General features: G+C 42.7%; 1 protein-coding gene across 8 annotated transcripts; it reads left to right on the top strand.

Annotated features, from left to right (window-relative positions):
* Window positions 1–957: 957 nt before the first annotated feature.
* On the top strand, window positions 958–23184 carry LOC5498973. 8 transcript variants are annotated; one of them, XM_048722518.1, is made up of 13 exons: window positions 958–1133; window positions 2630–2755; window positions 3301–3355; window positions 4336–5464; window positions 6306–6419; window positions 7630–7851; window positions 8235–8324; window positions 9223–9354; window positions 17439–17473; window positions 18213–18242; window positions 18649–18697; window positions 20237–20300; window positions 21025–23184. In XM_048722518.1, exons 2-13 carry the CDS (start codon window positions 2650–2652, stop codon window positions 21258–21260), a joined length of 2262 nt encoding a protein of 753 aa, XP_048578475.1. In that variant the 5' UTR covers window positions 958–1133; window positions 2630–2649; the 3' UTR covers window positions 21261–23184. The 8 variants fall into 8 exon arrangements, with proteins under 8 accessions (XP_048578475.1, XP_048578474.1, XP_048578472.1 ...); XM_048722517.1 differs by having other exon boundaries at window positions 20237–20360; XM_048722515.1 differs by having other exon boundaries at window positions 20237–20477.
* Window positions 23185–23696: the final 512 nt, after the last annotated feature.

Below are 23696 nucleotides of genomic sequence, written 5' to 3'. Positions count from 1 at the left end.
GTAGAAACTTCAAATTTCAATCAAATTCAATTCCCTTTTCAGAAGGTCAAAGTTTATCTATGCTTTCGTTTGGCTAGATTGATGTAAGTGAATGGTTTTAATAACTAAAATAACCTCTGATATTGCTTTTTCATCGATGCTTTATCTCTTAGGAACAACATGTCCCTCCCCTCCCCCACCCCCACCCCCCACCCCCCGCCCCCCACTCCCTTAAAAACCTCTAGCAAGGATGGCTGCAAAACATACTGCTTCCTACTAAGGGCAAAAAATAAAAAATAAATTAGGTGAGTAATTGAATGGCTCACAAATTCAAATTTATTAGATATGCAAAGCTTTTTCACAAGAAATCCCTTTTACTCCCCCGTACCCTGGTTCCAGAGCCTCGAACGTCTCAAGAAAATTGGAAAATCGAAAAAAAAAGATGATCCGTTTTCTTTTTTTTTTTTTTTTTTTTGGGGGGGGGGGGTAAGTATTGTTCAAATATATCACATATTATTTGGTGTCGAGTTAGTGTCTAAGTTTTTTACTTAACAACTTAACAAGGATCCCTAGTGGGGTCAACATATCGCAGGCGGTGAAAATGGTTGAACATTCCCATTCAATAGCTGGTGTCTCCTCAACCTAAGCAAATTCAGTCAACACAAATGAACGAAATCAAATTAGGTGCCTAGCTCGGAATCAACTCGGAATTCGGGATTAGTTCGGCACTTGTCTCGGCAGATCGGGTGTTGTTTCAAAAGTTAACATTTGTGCGGTTTGTTTTAACGAGATCACTCACTCGAATCCGCTTGATCACTTGTACAGCAATGTAAACTAGCTCACATTAATGTCATTTGTTTTGCCTTATTATAGAGGTGTTAACAGGAACCCAAAAATACCCAAACGCTGTATGTGATTGGTCAGCCGCCTATCATTGAATTGCTAACCAAATTTCCATAAACAAAGTTTACATATATTTATTACGTCACAAAGCTCCAACGCGGTCCGTACTCGGATGTTAATGACCGCAACTAGGAGATACAAGATATTCGCGGTCTTATCAGGGTCACATTCACCCAAAGAGAGGAGAAAGGATTCGTCTAGGGGTCGGTTTTTCACGTCTGTACTGTAATTCTTCGTCTGACGTGCCGGAGGTAAATTTTTGTCATGCCATGATTTAGAGTTTGTTGACTTTTCTGTGTGATATTCGTTCGCACTTTACGGTGTGATGATCAAGTGTATGGGTCGATTTCCTTGCATCAAGACAATCTAATGCGATCTTTGACTCTGAGAAAGCTTAGTTATTGGGACTTTGTTGTTTGTTTAATTTGAAAGTTTATTGAATGGTTCCTGTTCAAAGGTTTCACGGAGTCACAAGACTTGGTTCTGCTCTACTGAGTTTATAATTACCATTACTTAAAGTATAAACTTCAAAATGTACTAAGAAATTTTCAATAAAGGCAGTTTCTCGCCTTGAGATGTTCCACGAGATTACAATAAAAATTATAATTTGCCAGGTTTATTAGAACGAGATCTTTCCGCTGTTGCTATCGCCAAGGCAGCATTGTTTTGGTATTAAACTCATGCTCGTCACGAAAGAGAATTCAGAAAATTGTTTTATTTTAATGCGAAAGCGTTGCTTTTACGAGAGTATTCTTTACTGTTTCATGACTATGTTTAAAGTATATTATTTCAATTTGCTTTTAAAGTGCGGGTCTTTTTTTTTATATATATTTCCTACATATTTCTAAACCTAAGCCTTTTTTGTTTTCGCAGTATTTTTTCAGCAACCTTACCTATTTTCTTCTTTGTCTAGACATTAAAATTGATTTTCATACTGTTAGACCATCTGCTCATGTTACACAAAGACGACGTAAAAGTTATTAAAATATGGAATGTCTCAGTCAATCAAATGCAGCATTTAAACCAACATCTTCCAGTGACAAAGTGATATCATAAAATTGTTTCCTTCCCATAAAGTCGACCTTACTTTACACTCCTAATTACTCGCGCCTCCTATGAAGGCCAAGAATTAATTCAAGTTATAAGGATATTGGATTTTTCGGGAGGTTACACATTAATATCGATGTTACTTGTTTTCTTTTTAAAAATGTCAAATGTGTAGCAAACGTGTTCGTAACGGGTCAGCGTTGCGAGAAAAAGGTCATATAAAACAAAATAAGTTGAAAAGCAAAAGAACCGCTTTGTCTCGTACTTGAGTATTGAATGGTGGTGAAATGGTGGTGAAATGGCGATGGCAATGATGGTGGTGATAGTGGTGATGTTGGTGACGGTGACGGTGACGGTGACGGTGACGGTGACGGTGACGGTGACGGTGACGGTGATGGTGATGGTGATGGTGATGGTGATGGTGATGGTGATGGTGATGGTGATGGTGATGGTGATGGTGATGGTGATGGTGATGGTGATGGTGATGGTGATGGTGATGGTGATGGTGATGGTGATGGTGATGGTGATGGTGATGGTGATGGTGATGGTGATGGTGATGGTGATGGTGATGGTGATGGTGATGGTGATGGTGATGGTAATGTTGACGTGGCGGTGGCGGTGGCGGTGGCGATGATGAAGATAAATATTAAAATAAGGTTATTCGCGATAATGATATTACAATTAAATATTTTTGTTGCAGGTATATGTAATGCCTACCCAATGAGTGATAAGCCAACGAGGATTCCGCTGGCCAGGTCAACCGGCGGCTCAAGTGCTGCCACGAAATCCTCTATCCTCATCAACTATGGTTGGGCTGCCGAAGGAGGTAAATCCATCTTTTTGTTTTCTTGTTTGTAACGTATTCCCACACTTTTCTGTCCTCCCTTGTTTTCGTCCAGAATAGCAACTTGTTTAGTCGAATAAATGACAAATACATCTCGTCCATTACCTTTAAAAAACGGACATTCTTGGTCCCGGGGGTGTCTGTTATGAGGAGGTTTGCGCTGTTAAACTGATAAAGTACTGATACAGTAAACTTCTAGATTTTCCTTTGCACGTGGCGTAAAACAATAGAACATATCGGCGATTTCTTTTTAAACTAGTAACATAATCATTCACAGGGAAACCAAAGCACGCGAAAATGCTCAGTGCGCGAAATCGCGGGAAATTGTGCACTAACTCAGTGAGCAGATATGAGCAGGAAATCCTCGGCATGTTTAATATGCAGCTCAGCGTTTAGCAAACAAAAACACCAAAGCCAAACATAACGTTAGATATGACATAATTGATACCTGCGCAGTCTTGCCTGCATCTCTTAAAACCAGAACTTTCGTTTTTCATCTCCATCTCGTGAATCTGTTAAAATTTTAGGGAAACAAAGACGAAGAAAGAACGCACCAGACGAGGAAAGCGAAGAGGAGACAAGGTAAAAGACAAAGAATAGAACTGCAACAGAAATTGTATGTCAATCATTGTGATATTACTCTCTTAAAAGGATATTCTGTATTTCTATATTGGACAGACTAAAGTCGACATTTACCCATCGTCAGGAATGAATTTTCTCGGAAAATAACTTGAAGGATTTTGATATATGTTTGTAAATTATACAACCAGTATTTCAGTTGTATTTCAGCGGGTGGGAATATTAAAAGTCGTTTCATTTACATTATGGAAACGTCTGGGATAATATCTGTTGTCTGAAACCGCATTTTTATTAACTGTTTGTTATTCGCGACATCTCTAGACACTGATCTTACTTTTCCATTTCTATTCTTTTTCTTTTTGCGTCAACCATATTTACATCTTTTAAATACCCTGTTTCCGATTTTTCGATTTAAGAACCCTTAAAAAATTATCGATGTAGGAGGAATTTAAATTTGCAAAGATTTAAAAAAATACTGACATAAACTTTGGTTTTGGGGTTTCCATGAAATAAGAAAACGCGTACAATTAAAAAAGCCAATCACGCCGCCAATTTTTGCTCTCGCTCAATGCCGAGTATCCAAATGAGTCATCCATTTCAATCGGCTAATTCAAGCAAGTGAGCAAGATATTTTTGATAAAATATCGTCAATAACATATCAGACATCCTTCGTAGATTGTTATTTTGAAGTTCCCTTGCGAATAAGCCGTTGTATTTTCAATTATGATCAATAACAAAAGAGTGATGGTTGATCGACATTCTTTAATTAAGGACTGCTTCTGTCAAATCGGCGCAATACGGAGTTTTTTGACGAGATCTTGTGAGGTAGGTGCGACAAGGTTCACATCCGGGATACCACGAGACAGGAGACTGACTGATCACATGCGCGACGTCACTGAACATACATACAACATCGGTTACCTGAGCAGTCAAGAGAAGGGTTATAAACTCGGCGGCGTTTAATGATCTTAATTGCGTTTCAGGTCTCAGAGCTCCTCATCAGAAAATGTAAACCAGGTTTCGTACCAGCTTCCAAGCGATCCTGTCCAACTAAGCCTCTCACAGCCTCAACTCAATGCCCTCTCTTTCAACCTATCAGAGCTTGCTGATCGAATATCTCCTAGCATGCACTGCGAACTAGAAGAGGAGGACTGGGAACCACGACCACGTGCTGGGAGCTGGGACCACCCCTCGCGTCACGTGGATGATCTTGGTAATCACGTGCACTCGAAGGTACCTTACGCGCGCATGCGCGAGAATCGATCTTACGTGTCGCGGAAGAAAAGTTTTACCAAGTTGAGATCAACGCATGTGAGCTCCTCGAAATCTCAGCCCGTGGATGACGAGAGAAAAAATGCGATAGCAATGACAATGCCTGGGAAAAGTTTTAAAGGGACGAACACCAGTGACGTCGAAAAAGCTGCGGAGTACTTAGTTGCTTTGAAGGTAGATACGTCTCTAGGTTCTACCATAGTGAAGCAGTCTTCATTAGAGTCTGGTTATAACTCGTCAATGTCGATATCATCTATCAGTGCGAATGATGACTTAAAAGATGCAGACACTGAGGCAGAAACTGATGTGGACGAGGCTTTTAAAAGTGAGGGAGAAAGTGCCACTGATAATGCCTCGAAGTATGCGAGCTTGCAGAAGAAGATTTCCGATGTAGAACAAAGAATAAATTCACTCATCCAAGGTAAAGGTAACACTGAAATTCCAGGAAAAAGTGTCCAGGATGTCAAAAGTACTGATAAGCCCACTAAAGAGGGACTTGTCAATAACCAGATAATATCTAAACCTGATAGTAATCTCGATGTCAATCAAAATAAGGGCGAAAATGAGAACGACAAGGATTTGAAGAAGTCCCCTTTTCAGCTTTCTAAGTCTGGTAAAGGCGCCTCCGATGAGCCTGGAGCGAGGAGAGGGCCTCGGCCTGGGCTTGTTCGTAGGAGGACGACCTTGGTGTCGTTTCGCCCGCCGAGGCAGTCTCCAGGATTCAGCGAGACCTCAAACAGTGAGGTTTTCGAGATGGACGAGGCAGCGTTTGTGCAGTATTTGACAGACGTCCGGGCCATGAAGACAATGCTTCTTAAACTGAAGCGAGAATTGCAGGAAGTAAGTGTCATGGAATTTTACTGTCGCTGTCACCATAACATAGCTGTCCACTCACCCGCATTAGGCGGAGACTTTGGACCTCATCACAAGCCTAATTTGTATTCACCCGCATTGACTCTCTTGGGTTTTTTTCACATATTTACTGTATTTCACCCGATTTCACAAGATTTCTGTCCAAGTTGGGTTGACAGCTATGCCATCATCATCACCACCATCATCACCATCACCATCACCACTACCATCATCACCATCATCACCAGAATCACCACCAGAATCACCACCACCATCACCATCACCATCACCATCACCATCACCATCACCATCACCATCACCATCACCATCACCATCACCATCACCATCACCATCACCATCACCATCACCATCACCATCACCATCACCATCACCATCACCATCACCATCACCATCACCATCACCATCACCATCACCATCACCATCACCATCACCATCACCATCACCATCACCATCACCATCACCATCACCACCACCATCACCATTACCATTACCATCACCATCACCATCACCATCACCATCACCATCACCATCACCACCACCAACAACATCATCACCAGAATCACCATCACCATCACCATCATCACCAGAATCACCATCACCACCACCATCACCACCATCATCACCACCATCATCATCACCATCACCATCATCTCCAGAATCACCTTCACCATCACCATCACCAGCACCATAACCACCACCACCACCACCATAACCACCACCACCACCACCAATCAATTACCACTCTCATTATCGATACCTAAAGACACGGGATGATTTCCGTTCTGTTCTGTTTCGCTCTTGTTTTCAGGCGGATGTAGCTTCGCCCCTCTCCCACTCCCTGGCGCCGCACTCTGCGTCAACGCAGGCCTGTAGCACTGCAAGCTCAACAATTGCGTCGTCGTCACCATCTCAGTCTAATGGGGTAAGATTGTCAAAGTCGTGATAAGTGTATTGAAATTACTCTTTTATTTTACTATAGTCAATGGCATCACAATAATGTATGATGATTGCGTTAGCAATTGTGCCATTTTGACGTCATCGTCATAAAAAAACCCAACCGGCGATTTGCCTTAACAGATCACGGGACGTTTTGGGTGGTAAATTCGCGCGCGCTCAAACTTTTAGCGACAAAATAACAACAATAAAAGGCAAATTATTCAGTGCTTACAGATATACCAGAAAGTTTCTTTGTCAGATAGGTCTTATTTTCATTAAAGATTTTTTTTCGTCGTCTGCGCATTCAGTTTATTCTAACTTGAATTTGCCATTCAAAAAGTCATGTGATCAACTAGTGCAAGTCGCCAATTGAGAATACACCTATTTCAAAATATCTTGTCAGTGCAAATGCCAATTTCCAAATTGCAACTCTGCTACTCGTCGAATTTCTACTGAATGTATGAAAATATGGATATGCGATTAAATTACTTATCACTTTGTTCTTACAAATAATTATACCCATAAGCAGTCATTGGTAACCTCCAATTCCATCAGCACTCCCTTATTCCTGTTCTATTTATTTTAACATTAACAAAAAGAACCGTTGTTTTAACCACAAATATCATAATACAATTGCAATCATCTTGTTCACCATTATCTAAATCAGCATTCACTACCGCCAAAGGACTCACCTCTCCCATATCTTAATCACGGTCTTGCAAAGGCAATGTTAGCGTATGACCCCGATGGGAATATAGTACTAAAGACTGATACGAGGACGGCGACAGTAGAAAACCATGGCCGCACGTGAAAATGCATTGTCTGATTTTCACCAAACCACGACGTGAAAATTCAAAACTCTACGGTCTAGAGATGACGTGGATTTGACTGATAATTTAGAGTGGATGGCCTGTTTTTTTGTCCGTTGAGGTTTCCGTCGGACCTCCGGAATTAAACTGGTGACAATGCGGCTTTAAACTGTTCAATGTACCGCTTGAAACCCAAAAAAAACGTTCATATATAAAGAAACTTTCTCTCAGAAAAGGGGGGCTGCCCCCCCCTACCCCCCCCCTGCCCTCCCTTCAGCTGCCCCTTTTTTTTCGGCCACGCCGTCCTAGCCGTCGCCTTCGTCACATCTTAAAGTCCCTGCTATCTCACATTTCCCAAGCCAATATTTTTGCATTGTTATCCCTTAGCTACTTCGGAGAAACACGTACAACTCAGGGGAGATGCATGAAAAGCTTCGCCGCATTCGATCAGCGTCCTTTAGTCGACGGAGGGAAAATTCACGTGATGAAAGCGATCCAAAATCGGACACTCCGGACAGACCGATAACACTGGATTCGGACAAGGACGAGGTGACGACATTACGGGAGGAGCTTGACAAGATGAAAAACAAAGTGCAAGAAATCACAGAGGTAGATGCAAATATTAGAAGCAGTCATTTACGGCCCCTTATTCCATCAGTCCGCGCGAAGCGGTCATTTACGACCCAATATTCCATCAGTCCATGCGAAGCAGTCATTTACGATCCAATATTCCATCAGTCCGCGCGAAGCAGTCATTTACGACCCAATTTCTTGCGCAATAAACGGTGTGCTAACGTCGCATTATCTGTCGAACTTTTCTAGATGACACGATAATGAGACTCTGGCACCTGGTTGAGTGTTTCCAAAAACTTTCGTGGCCTTTTTTCTTTTAAAAAAAAATATGGTTTTCTTCTGTTTTTTTTTTTTTACATTTGATAAATGATTGTCCTCCCAACCCAAATGATATTGATCTTTTTAAATATAATTTTCAGGATCGCGATGCGATGGCACGTTGTAAAGAAGAACTCGAGCACGAACTTGAGAGCAAAAATTACACAATAAAACTGCTACAGAAACAATTAGTAAGTAAGCAAAAATTACACAATAAAACTGCTACAAAAACAATTAGTAAGTAAGCAAAAATTACACAATAAAACTGCTACAGAAACAATTAGTAAGTAAGCCAAAACTACACAATAAAAATGCTACAGAAACAATTAGTAATTAAGCCAAAACTACACAATAAAAATGCTACAAAAACAATTAGTAAGTAAGCGAAAACTACACAATAGAACTGCTACAGAAACAATTAGTAAGTAAGCCAAAACTACACAATAAAACTGCTACAGAAACAATTAGTAAGTAAGCAAAACTTCACAATAAAACTGCTACAGAAACAATTAGTAAGTAAGCAAAACTTCACAATAAAACTGCTACAGAAACAATTAGTAAGTAAGCGAAAACTACACAATAAAACTGCTACAGAAACAATTAGAAAGTAAGCAAAAATTACACAATAAAACTGCTACAGAAACAATTAGTAAGTAAGCCAAAACTACACAATAAAAATGCTACAGAAACAATTAGTAATTAAGCCAAAACTACACAATAAAAATGCTACAAAAACAATTAGTAAGTAAGCGAAAACTACACAATAGAACTGCTACAGAAACAATTAGTAAGTAAGCGAAAAATACACAATAAAACTGCTACAGAAACAATTAGTAAGTAAGCCAAAACTACACAATAAAAATGCTACAGAAGCAATTAGTAATTAAGCCAAAACTACACAATAAAAATGCTACAAAAACAATTAGTAATTAAGCCAAAACTACACAATAGAACTGCTACAGAAACAATTAGTAAGTAAGCAAAACTACACAATAAAACAGCTACAGAAACAATAAGTAAGTTAGAAAAGGCGTTATGATGATGATGGTAATGATACTGATGATAATAACATATCGTTGTCTTATTCAGGAGCATCAGGATAATGACGAGGAGATGGTCTTCCTTAAGAGACAGGTGAAGATCCTCACAGAACAGGTCCGACAACAACAACAGAAGATGCAAGAGCTGAAATATCGTACCAGCACACCGCCTAATACAACGGTAGGATATCACGTAATAATCACCACCGGCACATTATATCATACCAGCACACCGCCTAATACAACAGGAGGATATCACGTAATATAACCATCAGAACACTTTATATCATACCAGCACACCGCCTAATACAACGGTAGGATATCTCGTAATAACCACCATCAGCACCTTATATCGTACCAGCACATATATTCTTCTCATCTGATTTGTGAAAAACTATATTTAAGCGTTAAACAACGATGGTTTTTAAAAAATATTGGACAGGGGAGGATCTAGGGGTACAATATTGAACAGGGGCGGATCTAGGGGTACAATATTGGATAGGGGAGGATCTAAGGGTACATTATTGAACAGGGGAGGATCTAGGGGTACAATATTGGTCAGGGCAGGACTAGGGGTACAATATTGGACAGGGTAGGATCTAGGGGTACAATATTGGACAGGGGAGGATCTAGGGGTACAATATTGGACAGGGGAGGATCTAGGGGTACAATATTGGACAGGGGAGGATCTAGGGGTACAATATTGGATAGGGGAGGATCTAGGGGTACAATATTGAACAGGGGAGGATCTAGGGGTACAATATTGGACAGGGGAGGATCTAGGGGTACAATATTGGACAGGGGAGGATCTAGGGGTACAATATTGGACAGGGGAGGATCTAGGGGTACAATATTGGACAGGGGAGGATCTAGGGGTACAATATTGGACAGGTGAGGATCTAGGGGTACAATATTGGTCAGGGCAGGACTAGGGGTACAATATTGGACAGGGTAGGATCTAGGGGTACAATATTGGACAGGGGAGGATCTAGGGGTACAATATTGGACAGGGGAGGATCTAGGGGTACAATATTGGACAGGGGAGGATCTAGGGGTACAATATTGGATAGGGGAGGATCTAGGGGTACAATATTGAACAGGGGAGGATCTAGGGGTACAATATTGGACAGGGGAGGATCTAGGGGTACAATATTGGACAGGGGAGGATCTGGGGGTACAATATTGGACAGGGGAGGATCTAGGGGTACAATATTGGACAGGGTAGGATCTAGGGGTACAATATTGGGCAGGGTAGGATCTTGGGGTACAATATTGGACAGGGGCGAATCTAGGGGTACAATATTGAACAGGGGAGGATCTAGGGGTACAATATTGGTCAGGGCAGGACTAGGGGTACAATATTGGACAGGGGAGGATCTAGGGGTACAATATTGGACAGGGGAGGATCTAGGGGTACAATATTGGACAGGGGAGGATCTAGGGGTACAATATTGAACAGGGTAGGATCTAGGGGTACAATATTGAACAGGGGAGGATCTAGGGGTACAATATTGGTCAGGGGAGGATCTAGGGGTACAATATTGGACAGGGGAGGATCTAGGGGTACAATATTGGACAGGGGAGGATCTAGGGGTACAATATTGAACAGGGGAGGATCTAGTGGTACAATATTGGTCAGGGCAGGACTAGGGGTACAATATTGGACAGGGGAGGATCTAGGGGTACAATATTGGACAGGGGAGGATCTAGGGGTACAATATTGGACAGGGGAGGATCTAGGGGTACAATATTGGACAGGGGAGGATCTAGGGGTACAATATTGGACAGGGGAGGATCTTGGGGTACAATATTGGACAGGGTAGGATCTAGGGGTACAATATTGGACAGGGTAGGATCTAGGGGTACAATATTGGACAGGGGAGGATCTAGGGGTACAATATTGGACAGGGGAGGATCTAGGGGTACAATATTGGACAGGGTAGGATCTAGGGGTACAATATTGGACAGGGTAGGATCTAGGGGTACAATATTGAACAGGGTAGGATCTAGGGGTACAATATTGGACAGGGTAGGATCTAGGGGTACAATATTGGACAGGGTAGGATCTAGGGGTACAATATTGGACAGGGGAGGATCTAGGGGTACAATATTGGACAGGGTAGGATCTAGGGGTACAATATTGAACAGGGTAGGATCTAGGGGTACAATATTGGACAGGGGAGGATCTAGGGGTACAATATTGGACAGGGTAGGATCTAGGGGTACAATATTGAACAGGGTAGGATCTTGGGGTACAATATTGGACAGGGTAGGATCTAGGGGTACAATATTGGACAGGGGAGGATCTAGGGGTACAATATTGGACAGGGGAGGATCTAGGGGTACAATATTGGACAGGGGCGGATCTAGGGGTACAATATTGGACAGGTGAGGATCTAGGGGTACAATATTGGTCAGGGCAGGACTAGGGGTACAATATTGGACAGGGGAGGATCTAGGGGTACAATATTGGACAGGGGAGGATCTAGGGGTACAATATTGAACAGGGGAGGATCTAGGGGTACAATATTGGTCAGGGCAGGACTAGGGGTACAATATTGAACAGGGGCGGATCTAGGGGTACAATATTGGACAGGGGAGGATCTAGGGGTACAATATTGGACAGGGGAGGATCTAGGGGTACAATATTGAACAGGGGCGGATCTAGGGGTACAATATTGGACAGGGGAGGATCTAGGGGTACAATATTGGACAGGTGAGGATCTAGGGGTACAATATTGGTCAGGGGAGGATCTAGGGGTACAATATTGGATAGGGGAGGATCTAGGGGTACAATATTGGACAGGGGAGGATCTAGGGGTACAATATTGGACAGGGGAGGATCTAGGGGTACAATATTGGACAGGGGAGGATCTAGGGGTACAATATTGGACAGGGAAAGATCTAGGGGTACAATATTGGTCAGGGGAGGATCTTGGGGTACAATATTGGACAGGGGAGGATCTAGGGGTACAATATTGGACAGGGGAGGATCTAGGGGTACAATATTGGACAGGGGAGGATCTTGGGGTACAATATTGGTCAGGGGAGGATCTAGGGGTACAATATTGGACAGGGGAGGATCTAGGGGTACAATATTGGACAGGGGAGGATCTTGGGGTACAATATTGGTCAGGGGAGGATCTTGGGGTACAATATTGGTCAGGGGAGGATCTAGGGGTACAATATTGGACAGGGTAGGATCTAGGGGTACAATATTAGACAGGGGCGGATCTAGGGGTACAATATTGGACAGGGGAGGATCTAGGGGTACAATATTGGACAGGGGAGGATCTAGGGGTACAATATTGAACAGGGGCGGATCTAGGGGTACAATATTGGACAGGGGAGGATCTAGGGGTACAATATTGGACAGGTGAGGATCTAGGGGTACAATATTGGTCAGGGGAGGATCTAGGGGTACAATATTGGATAGGGGAGGATCTAGGGGTACAATATTGGATAGGGGAGGATCTAGGGGTACAATATTGGACAGGGGAGGATCTAGGGGTACAATATTGGTCAGGGGAGGATCTAGGGGTACAATATTGGATAGGGGAGGATCTAGGGGTACAATATTGGACAGGGGAGGATCTAGGGGTACAATATTGGACAGGGTAGGATCTAGGGGTACAATATTGGGCAGGGTAGGATCTTGGGGTACAATATTGGACAGGGGCGAATCTAGGGGTACAATATTGAACAGGGGAGGATCTAGGGGTACAATATTGGTCAGGGCAGGACTAGGGGTACAATATTGGACAGGGGAGGATCTAGGGGTACAATATTGGACAGGGGAGGATCTAGGGGTACAATATTGGACAGGGGAGGATCTAGGGGTACAATATTGAACAGGGTAGGATCTAGGGGTACAATATTGAACAGGGGAGGATCTAGGGGTACAATATTGGTCAGGGGAGGATCTAGGGGTACAATATTGGACAGGGGAGGATCTAGGGGTACAATATTGGACAGGGGAGGATCTAGGGGTACAATATTGAACAGGGGAGGATCTAGTGGTACAATATTGGTCAGGGCAGGACTAGGGGTACAATATTGGACAGGGGAGGATCTAGGGGTACAATATTGGACAGGGGAGGATCTAGGGGTACAATATTGGACAGGGGAGGATCTAGGGGTACAATATTGGACAGGGGAGGATCTAGGGGTACAATATTGGACAGGGGAGGATCTTGGGGTACAATATTGGACAGGGTAGGATCTAGGGGTACAATATTGGACAGGGTAGGATCTAGGGGTACAATATTGGACAGGGGAGGATCTAGGGGTACAATATTGGACAGGGGAGGATCTAGGGGTACAATATTGGACAGGGTAGGATCTAGGGGTACAATATTGGACAGGGTAGGATCTAGGGGTACAATATTGAACAGGGTAGGATCTAGGGGTACAATATTGGACAGGGTAGGATCTAGGGGTACAATATTGGACAGGGTAGGATCTAGGGGTACAATATTGGACAGGGGAGGATCTAGGGGTACAATATTGGACAGGGTAGGATCTAGGGGTACAATATTGAACAGGGTAGGATCTAGGGGTACAATATTGGACAGGGGAGGATCTAGGGGTACAATATTGGACAGGGTAGGATCTAGGGGTACAATATTGAACAGGGTAGGATCTTGGGGTACAATATTGGACAGGGTAGGATCTAGGGGTACAATATTGGACAGGGGAGGATCTAGGGGTACAATATTGGACAGGGGAGGATCTAGGGGTACAATATTGGACAGGGGCGGATCTAGGGGTACAATATTGGACAGGTGAGGATCTAGGGGTACAATATTGGTCAGGGCAGGACTAGGGGTACAATATTGGACAGGGGAGGATCTAGGGGTACAATATTGGACAGGGGAGGATCTAGGGGTACAATATTGAACAGGGGAGGATCTAGGGGTACAATATTGGTCAGGGCAGGACTAGGGGTACAATATTGAACAGGGGCGGATCTAGGGGTACAATATTGGACAGGGGAGGATCTAGGGGTACAATATTGGACAGGGGAGGATCTAGGGGTACAATATTGAACAGGGGCGGATCTAGGGGTACAATATTGGACAGGGGAGGATCTAGGGGTACAATATTGGACAGGTGAGGATCTAGGGGTACAATATTGGTCAGGGGAGGATCTAGGGGTACAATATTGGATAGGGGAGGATCTAGGGGTACAATATTGGACAGGGGAGGATCTAGGGGTACAATATTGGACAGGGGAGGATCTAGGGGTACAATATTGGACAGGGGAGGATCTAGGGGTACAATATTGGACAGGGAAAGATCTAGGGGTACAATATTGGTCAGGGGAGGATCTTGGGGTACAATATTGGACAGGGGAGGATCTAGGGGTACAATATTGGACAGGGGAGGATCTAGGGGTACAATATTGGACAGGGGAGGATCTTGGGGTACAATATTGGTCAGGGGAGGATCTAGGGGTACAATATTGGACAGGGGAGGATCTAGGGGTACAATATTGGACAGGGGAGGATCTTGGGGTACAATATTGGTCAGGGGAGGATCTTGGGGTACAATATTGGTCAGGGGAGGATCTAGGGGTACAATATTGGACAGGGTAGGATCTAGGGGTACAATATTAGACAGGGGCGGATCTAGGGGTACAATATTGGACAGGGGAGGATCTAGGGGTACAATATTGGACAGGGGAGGATCTAGGGGTACAATATTGAACAGGGGCGGATCTAGGGGTACAATATTGGACAGGGGAGGATCTAGGGGTACAATATTGGACAGGTGAGGATCTAGGGGTACAATATTGGTCAGGGGAGGATCTAGGGGTACAATATTGGATAGGGGAGGATCTAGGGGTACAATATTGGATAGGGGAGGATCTAGGGGTACAATATTGGACAGGGGAGGATCTAGGGGTACAATATTGGACAGGGGAGGATCTAGGGGTACAATATTGGACAGGGGAGGAGCTAGGGGTACAATATTGAACAGGGAAAGATCTAGGGGTACAATATTGGTCAGGGGAGGATCTTGGGGTACAATATTGGACAGGGGAGGATCTAGGGGTACAATATTGGACAGGGGAGGATCTAGGGGTACAATATTGGACAGGGGAGGATCTTGGGGTACAATATTGGTCAGGGGAGGATCTAGGGGTACAATATTGGACAGGGGAGGATCTAGGGGTACAATATTGGACAGGGGAGGATCTTGGGGTACAATATTGGTCAGGGGAGGATCTTGGGGTACAATATTGGTCAGGGGAGGATCTAGGGGTACAATATTGGACAGGGTAGGATCTAGGGGTACAATATTAGACAGGGGAGGATCTAGGGGTACAATATTGGTCAGGGGAGGATCTTGGGGTACAATATTGGTCAGGGGAGGATCTAGGGGTACAATATTGGACAGGGGAGGATCTAGGGGTACAATATTAGACAGGGGACGATCTAGGGGTACAATATTGGACAGGGGAGGATCTAGGGGTACAATATTGGACAGGGGAGGATCTAGGGGTACAATATTGGACAGGGTAGGATCTAGGGGTACAATATTGAACAGGGGAGGATCTAGGGGTACAATATTGGACAGGGGAGGATCTAGGGGTACAATATTGGACAGGGGAGGATCTAGGGGTACAATATTGGACAGGGGAGGATCTAGGGGTACAATATTGAACAGGGTAGGATCTAGGGGTACAATATTGGTCAGGGTAGGATCTAGGGGTACAATATTGGACAGGGGAGGATCTAGGGGTACAATATTGGACAGGGGAGGATCTAGGGGTACAATATTGGACAGGGTAGGATCTAGGGGTACAATATTGGACAGGGTAGGATCTAGGGGTACAATATTGAACAGGGTAGGATCTAGGGGTACAATATTGGACAGGGTAGGATCTAGGGGTACAATATTGGACAGGGTAGGATCTAGGGGTACAATATTGGACAGGGGAGGATCTAGGGGTACAATATTGGACAGGGTAGGATCTAGGGGTACAATATTGAACAGGGTAGGATCTAGGGGTACAATATTGGACAGGGGAGGATCTAGGGGTACAATATTGGACAGGGTAGGATCTAGGGGTACAATATTGAACAGGGTAGGATCTTGGGGTACAATATTGGACAGGGGCGAATCTAGGGGTACAATATTGGACAGGGGAGGATCTAGGGGTACAATATTGGATAGGGGAGGATCTAGGGGTACAATATTGGATAGGGGAGGATCTAGGGGTACAATATTGAACAGGAGAGGATCTAGGGGTACAATATTGGTCAGGGGAGGATCTAGGGGTACAATATTGAACAGGGTAGGATCTAGGGGTACAATATTGGACAGGGGAGGATCTAGGGGTACAATATTGGACAGGGTAGGATCTAGGGGTACAATATTGAACAGGGTAGGATCTTGGGGTACAATATTGGACAGGGTAGGATCTAGGGGTACAATATTGGACAGGGGAGGATCTAGGGGTACAATATTGGACAGGGTAGGATCTAGGGGTACAATATTGGACAGGGTAGGATCTAGGGGTACAATATTGGACAGGGGCGAATCTAGGGGTACAATATTGGACAGGGGAGGATCTAGGGGTACAATATTGGACAGGGGAGGATCTAGGGGTACAATATTGAACAGGGGAGGATCTAGGGGTACAATATTGGACAGGGGCGAATCTAGGGGTACAATATTGGACAGGGGCGAATCTAGGGGTACAATATTGGACAGGGGAGGATCTAGGGGTACAATATTGGATAGGGGAGGATCTAGGGGTACAATATTGGATAGGGGAGGATCTAGGGGTACAATATTGAACAGGAGAGGATCTAGGGGTACAATATTGGTCAGGGGAGGATCTAGGGGTACAATATTGGACAGGGGAGGATCTAGGGGTACAATATTGGACAGGGGAGGATCTAGGGGTACAATATTGGACAGGGGAGGATCTAGGGGTACAATATTGGACAGGGGAGGATCTAGGGGTACAATATTGGACAGGGGAGGATCTAGGGGTACAATATTGGACAGGGGAGGATCTAGGGGTGGACCAAGTGGGCCACGCCCCCTCCCCTCTTATTTTCAGATATTTGGCTATTAATCCACGGAAGAACAATGAATCCGTCCACCCTTTGTTTAGCTTGTTTCGGCCCCCTCTTTTTGTAAGTGCTTGATCTGCCCCTGTCGGTGGGAGTTGTTAGTGGTAGTGGTTTTGAGTGCTCGACGATGGTACGATTGGTCAGGATAGACTTATGTTATTGTTCATATTTTCAGGGCCCAACCAAAGGCTCCGTTAAATTAGACATCAAGTAAGTAAAACCTTTTCTTATGGTATATCTCTGCCCCTATGTCCTGCGTCAGTGCCTTAGCAGGCTTTGAAATATTGGAGGGGCACAATACAGAAGCATTAAGATAATATTGGGGGGCACAGCCACGCCCCTACAGGTCATTTCCTTTAAATTTTTGAAAATATTGGAGGGGCACGTGCCCCCAGCGGCTCACCCCCTACTACGGCCCTGTGTCCGTGACACAACTATATTACCATTTCAATTGTTGGAATTTATTACCCCTTCTATATCCCTATGAAACCAGACTTCTTTAGTATATCCCTTGTAAACGTCAATGGGATCGCTTTACTGCGATTTTCAAGATTGTGTGAACTCTCGTCGACTATTCCCAACAGCTAAACCGCCTTCTAGCTTCCGTTATTCAAATCTTTAAAGCGTTTTCATTGGTCAGCACTGAAATTTTTTTCCAATCACGCCACCACACCGCAAGGTGCTGACCAATCAAACAGCACCAAATGTGATTCCGTTTTTTTGAATGATGGAAGCCAGAAAGTGGTTCCGCAGCTGGAAATAATTGACGAGAGCTGTCAGAATATTGAAAATGACAGAAAACATCGACGTGAAAATGAACGCTCCTCCCATCGGTACTCCCACATTTTTTTTATTGATTAACATAACAAATGATAATATATTATAAAAGCTAATCTATTTTCCATGTAACTCCTAATGAAAGTTGACGATAAATATTTTCCGTTTATAGTGATGAGTTTGAGTCATTAAACTGCATCGAGTAAGTATTTTAAACATTAAAATATAAATTCATACAATGAGATAAATATAAATATGAATAAAGTGGAATGGTATTTTGAAAATTGTGGTGTTTTGTTGCTATGTTTATGGTGTAAAATGAGATTAAATGTGAATTGTCCTATTTTAAACATTCTAATTCTAGTAGCATAAAGATAACAACAAACAAAACTGAGGAATAATAAGATCATCTAAATTTCTGAGCCTTGTTCGGTATGGTTATTTGAGTAATCAGTGATTGTCAGACCCCATGGAGGGGTTAAAACCTAACCTCGGGCGTGGGTAACTGCGCACTTTGCTAGTTCTTTTTCACTTTTACAATATCGTTGATATCGTACGCGCTATGAATCCATCAAATCCCACACCTAACGTCTTTGTTTACACTGAAGGAATCGACTTCGGGATGCTTTTACTCGTCATCTAGAGGAATCATCTAAGGTGAGGTACCGAAATCTGGGAACCCTGTTGTAAATATGACTTTGTCTGTGAGAAGGACTAGAACTAGAACAGGTGATTCACTTTACATGAGAGGATTGGGACGAGAGAAGTACTTCTGCAAGAGGAAGACTGGGGATGATCATTTGCATGTAACTAAGCAGAGTCGCATGATGGAATGTCATTTCAAGAGTTCACTTGTCAATAGCACGGCACTAGCCAAAAGCAGACGTTTTACAGTCCCTAATCTGGTAAACATCTGTAAAATACAAGAGAAAGCGAGGTCTACATTAAAGGACAGCTTTTTTGGATAATCCGATGTTTAAGGAGCGGAGATTATTGAAGAATTATTTGAGAACTTTTAATTAAGGGGGAAAACTTCTGAAGGGTTTTATAATTTAAGGAGCGGGAATAATAGAAGAATTTAATATTTAAGGGGGAAAATTTTTGAAGGATTTTATTATTTAAGGAGCGGGAATAATAGAAGAATTTAATATTTAAGGGGGAAAACTTTTGAAGGATTTCATAATTTAAGGAGCGGGAATAATAGAAGAATTTAATATTTCAGGGGGAAAACTTTTGAAGGATTTTATAATTTAAGGAGCGGGAATAATAGAAGAATTTAAATTTAAGGGGGGAAATTTTTGAAGGATTTTATAATTTAAGGAGCGGGAATAATAGAAGAATTTAATATTTAAGGGGGAAAACTTTTGAAGGATTCTATAATTTAAGGAGCGGGAATAATAGAAGAATTTAATATTTAAGGGGGAAAACTTTTGAAGGATTTTATAATTTAAGGAGCGGGAATAATAGAAGAATTTAATATTTAAGGGGGAAAACTTTTGAAGGATTTTATAATTTAAGGAGCGGGAATAATAGAAGAATTTAATATTTAAGGGGGAAAACTTTTGAAGGATTTTATAATTTAAGGAGCGGGAATAATAGAAGAATTTAATATTTAAGGGGGAATACTTTTGAAGGATTCTATAATTTAAGGAGCGGGAATAATAGAAGAATTTAATATTTAAGGGGGGAAACTTTTGAAGGATTTCATAATTTAAGGAGCGGGAATAATAGAAGAATTTAATATTTAAGAAGAAGGGGGCCTAAAATGGCGGAAGTTGGAAGAGAGGGGACTGGGTCTAATAGAAAACATAAACAGTGAGTAATCCCCTCGATGGAGAATTATTACAACAAACCAGCCTACCCGTTGAAAACATTTCTCGTATGCCTCTATAAGCTTCTTATTGCATTCATAAAACCTCCTGCCTCTTTTCCACGAGAGCAGAGGTGTTTATCATCTTATGCGCTTAACCTCGTGATTTCGATTTATGACGTCATAAAACTCATTTCCTCATTCCCACGTAGAACGCAGCTGTTTATCATGTGAAACGCTATTATCACGTGTTGTTGTGTTTATGACGTCTTTACATTCATTGCCTCGTTTCCACGCAGAAGAGAACTGTTTATCATCGGATTTGCTATTATCACGTGGTGTTGTATTCATGCGGTCATAACACTTATTGCCTCGTTTCCACGCAGAGTACGCTGCAGTTGAGTAGACAAATAGAGAAGGCGGAGATGTCCATTTCAGACGCTCAGAAAGGTCTCAAATCAATCACCCTTAATCCACCAACCACTATCACTGAAACCCAGGCTACGGCAGGTAGCGCCTTAATATGCAGCACAGGCATCCCAACACTGCACCACAGGCAACCCATCATTTTACCACAAGCAAATCACCGTATCACAGGCAGTCCATCACGGCACGCCCTCACCACAGGTATCCCATTCGGGACCACATTTAGCACTGCCATTAATCACTGCACATTTGCACTTGTCGTTTCACCAGCACCACAGGAAACCCACCATGCCAGAGAACTCACCCAGTTTCAATTTATCGCTGACTGTTCAGATAATACAGTTTTCACCGGGATAGTGGGGGGGAGACTCGTGACAGTCCTGTACTTTAGGGTATTAGATTCTACAACTGCTTTTCCTTAATGTAAGAGGTGCCCAAAAATTCATCCAATTTTGATATCATTTAGAGGGTCCCACGCCAATGGATCATCCTATCCAATAACGAAGACTGCTATGCACTATTAACAATAGATGTGCTCGATGGCGCAGTAAAATTCAGGAAAACTGAAAATGTTTTTTTTTTCAAGAGCTATCTCCTATGTTTTCTTTATGTTTTCTTGGGGTAAGAATTGCTGTTAACAACACCCAAGGTTGGAGTGTTCGGAGAGTTTGGAATACATATTTATTATTTTCCTTGATTTATTCTGATTTGTATTTTTTTTTTCTGTCTTTTATTTCTCGGTTTACAGTCGGGAAGCCCTCGATCAAAGCCCGAAGTCCAACGAGCACACTCGGCCCCCAGTTCGAGCAAGGCCGAAGGCACTCCTGGACCGCCAACTCCATAGAAAAAATCATAAAAACATGGAAAGAGACCCAGCCCCCCGAGACCGCGCAGCGAGCGCCTCGGAAAAAGACTAAGTCGAGTCCGCAGACACAGCTGAATGGTAGCAGTAGTGACGAGTCCACCCACGTGGCTTATCTTTGACATGAGCAGTTTGACTGTGATGACGTCACGGCAGCTATACCCAGGCCAGGTCTCACATTGCGCAGCTATGAAACAACGCAGTTTGTCTATGACATAATGGTAGCCATGGCATTCACTTACATATTCATGTGATCTATGACATACGCAGTTCGTCTTTGATGATGAAACAGTAGCCATGACAACCTACCTCGTGAATGAGCGGTGAGAAAGCAAGGTATCACAAACTTAATGTCCCCTAAACGTCTTTCTCTGTGACAATGGTACTCGTTTTACTCATTAATACTTACTACATAGCGTTAAAATAGTAAAGTCCCAATCGACTGTTATGCGATATATATTAGTTCCCTTTACTTTAGTAAGGCGGGCCCAGTATGACATAATGCCGTGACATGATGACATAATGCCGTGACATGATGACATAATGCCGTGACATGATTTGGTCAAGTGTTGCGTGACACTAGGTCCTTGTGGTATTCTGTAGTGAGGAGGTGCGGCGTCTTTAATAACGTCATTCGTCTGGGAGAAACGAGAGTGTCTGAAAGGTGGCGGATGGTTTCTGCGGTTAATCACCGCGAAGAAAGGACTTTTCTACTTAATGCATACCCGTCGGCACCTTGCCTGACATCGGGGGATTATATAGTTATATTGTTGGTTTAATTTATTTTTGGTTTGTCAATGTCTAGTCGTCTCACGGTTGTAAATAGAAAATCGATACCTGAAAAAGTTTATTAAATTCTGTAAATGATTACACCGAGAAATAAAGTCCTATATAGGCTGAATAGGCGAGCGACGCGCCCCACACTAACAGATCACGTAATTTTTTGGATAGCAAACTCGCGCATTCCGGATTTTGGCGGCAAAATAACAACAACAACAACAACAAGTAACTTATTCAGCGTTTGCGGATAATCCAAAATCCATTCAAGAAAGGGTTTATTCGAGTAAAGCGGGGAGTTCGAGTTAACCCGTGTTCCATCTCCACAAGTCCCTTGAGAATAGATAGGCATAATAAATATGTTGGAAGCATCCGTTCGAGTGGATTATGTAAGTGTATTTATCCTTACCCTAAATATAGCAGAAGAGGGATGGGAATCCCGTGATGTGACCTTTACTGAAAAAGGAGACGACGTCATTCAAAAACTATTTTTCCTTGGGAATTATATCATGTATTACCGGTATGGATAGGGCCGACCCAGATAGGTGGATGTTCCCAAGGTCCCTCATATTTGATACACAGCATAGACAATTGCTCTCTCAATCCAATTTCCGCATAGTTGCAAACAGTAATTTAGTAACCTCTGAGTAACTCTGAGTAACGTGGTTTTGGTTCGGTAACGAATACAAATCAAGAAAAAAATCCGAGCACAAAAAAAAGACTGAGAACACAAACTGGCTGTGAAAAAAAAATTACAGCGAACACAAATGAATATAATTCCCCCCGTCAGATAAAAAAATAGTCAGCCCCAGAATTACGTATTCATCAGGCGCAACGTTTCCGAAATGTGTCCCCCTAGTCTAAACAATACATTCCTTAACTTCCGTCGGGCTCAGACGAGTGGATGTTTTGGTTTTGACACGTTCTAACCACGTTTTTATACTCAGCCAATCGCATTCTTATACATTATTTAGCAGGGATTCCTTGCGGTTTGACACTAATTTTAGAAAAAAAGGGGAAAACATAAATTATTTATGTAGTTGATTCAGAAGAAAAATGGCACTTTTAAAAATTTACTAAAAGCCTTTTGATGGCTTAATTATAGCTTTTATTTGAGGTGATGATATCTTTCCGAGGAGCTTTGAGTGTCATCAAACCACATAATTATGAGGAATGGGGTTAAGTTTTAGTCGATGGTTGATTTGTAGTAAAGTATCCAGGTATCTTGACATTTAAAGAAAATATAGAATTAAAATGCCTTTTAAGTCATGAATACGTCGTCATGTTTTACCCGATAATGATTATTGTTATATGCTACATTCCGCTACAAGAAAAGAGGCGTTCGTTCTATACGAACAGCTTTGTAGAAAAAGAAACCATAACACCCCTTCCACCCCCCTCTTAAATAAGATTTAGCTAGAGCAGTACCCGCGAGCACTACTTCAAGCGAATCTCATTTGCATAAAAAACCCTTATCTTCCAAACCCAAATAAACGCATTGATGTTATTTTCCTTTGAGCCACAATGAGAAGAAAGCGAAATACTGGTTGGAGGGGCCTTGTAATAGACTATACAAAGGCAAGCCAAACGGTGGTTTTAGCACTAGAGTATGTCCTGTGGTAAAAAAAAATCCCTGTGGTGAAAAAAAACTCCCGTGAAAACAAAAAAAAAAAATTCTTGTTGTCAGCACCATAGAAAGGAACTAGACATTACCAGCGATGCTTCTTTCCCCGCGCGAGAAGGTAATTTGTGCTCGTTTGGATCATTAAAAAACTCTCCTG

Source organism: Nematostella vectensis, chromosome 15 (genome assembly GCF_932526225.1).
Source record: "Nematostella vectensis chromosome 15, jaNemVect1.1, whole genome shotgun sequence".
Classification (NCBI taxonomy): domain Eukaryota; kingdom Metazoa; phylum Cnidaria; class Anthozoa; order Actiniaria; family Edwardsiidae; genus Nematostella; species Nematostella vectensis.
Note: the sequence above shows the minus strand (reverse complement) of the source record. Positions and strands in the feature narration are given on the sequence as shown.

Bases quoted from the DNA above. Each gene is read 5' to 3' on its own strand.
- LOC5498973 (XM_048722515.1), top strand. From the start codon at position 2,650: ATGAGTGATAAGCCAACGAGGATTCCGCTGGCCAGGTCAACCGGCGGC. The intron at 6,420-7,629 runs GTAAGATTGTCA...GTTATCCCTTAG, and splicing joins CACCATCTCAGTCTAATGGG to CTACTTCGGAGAAACACGTA. The intron at 20,478-21,024 runs GTATCCCATTCG...CTCGGTTTACAG, and splicing joins ACGGCACGCCCTCACCACAG to TCGGGAAGCCCTCGATCAAA.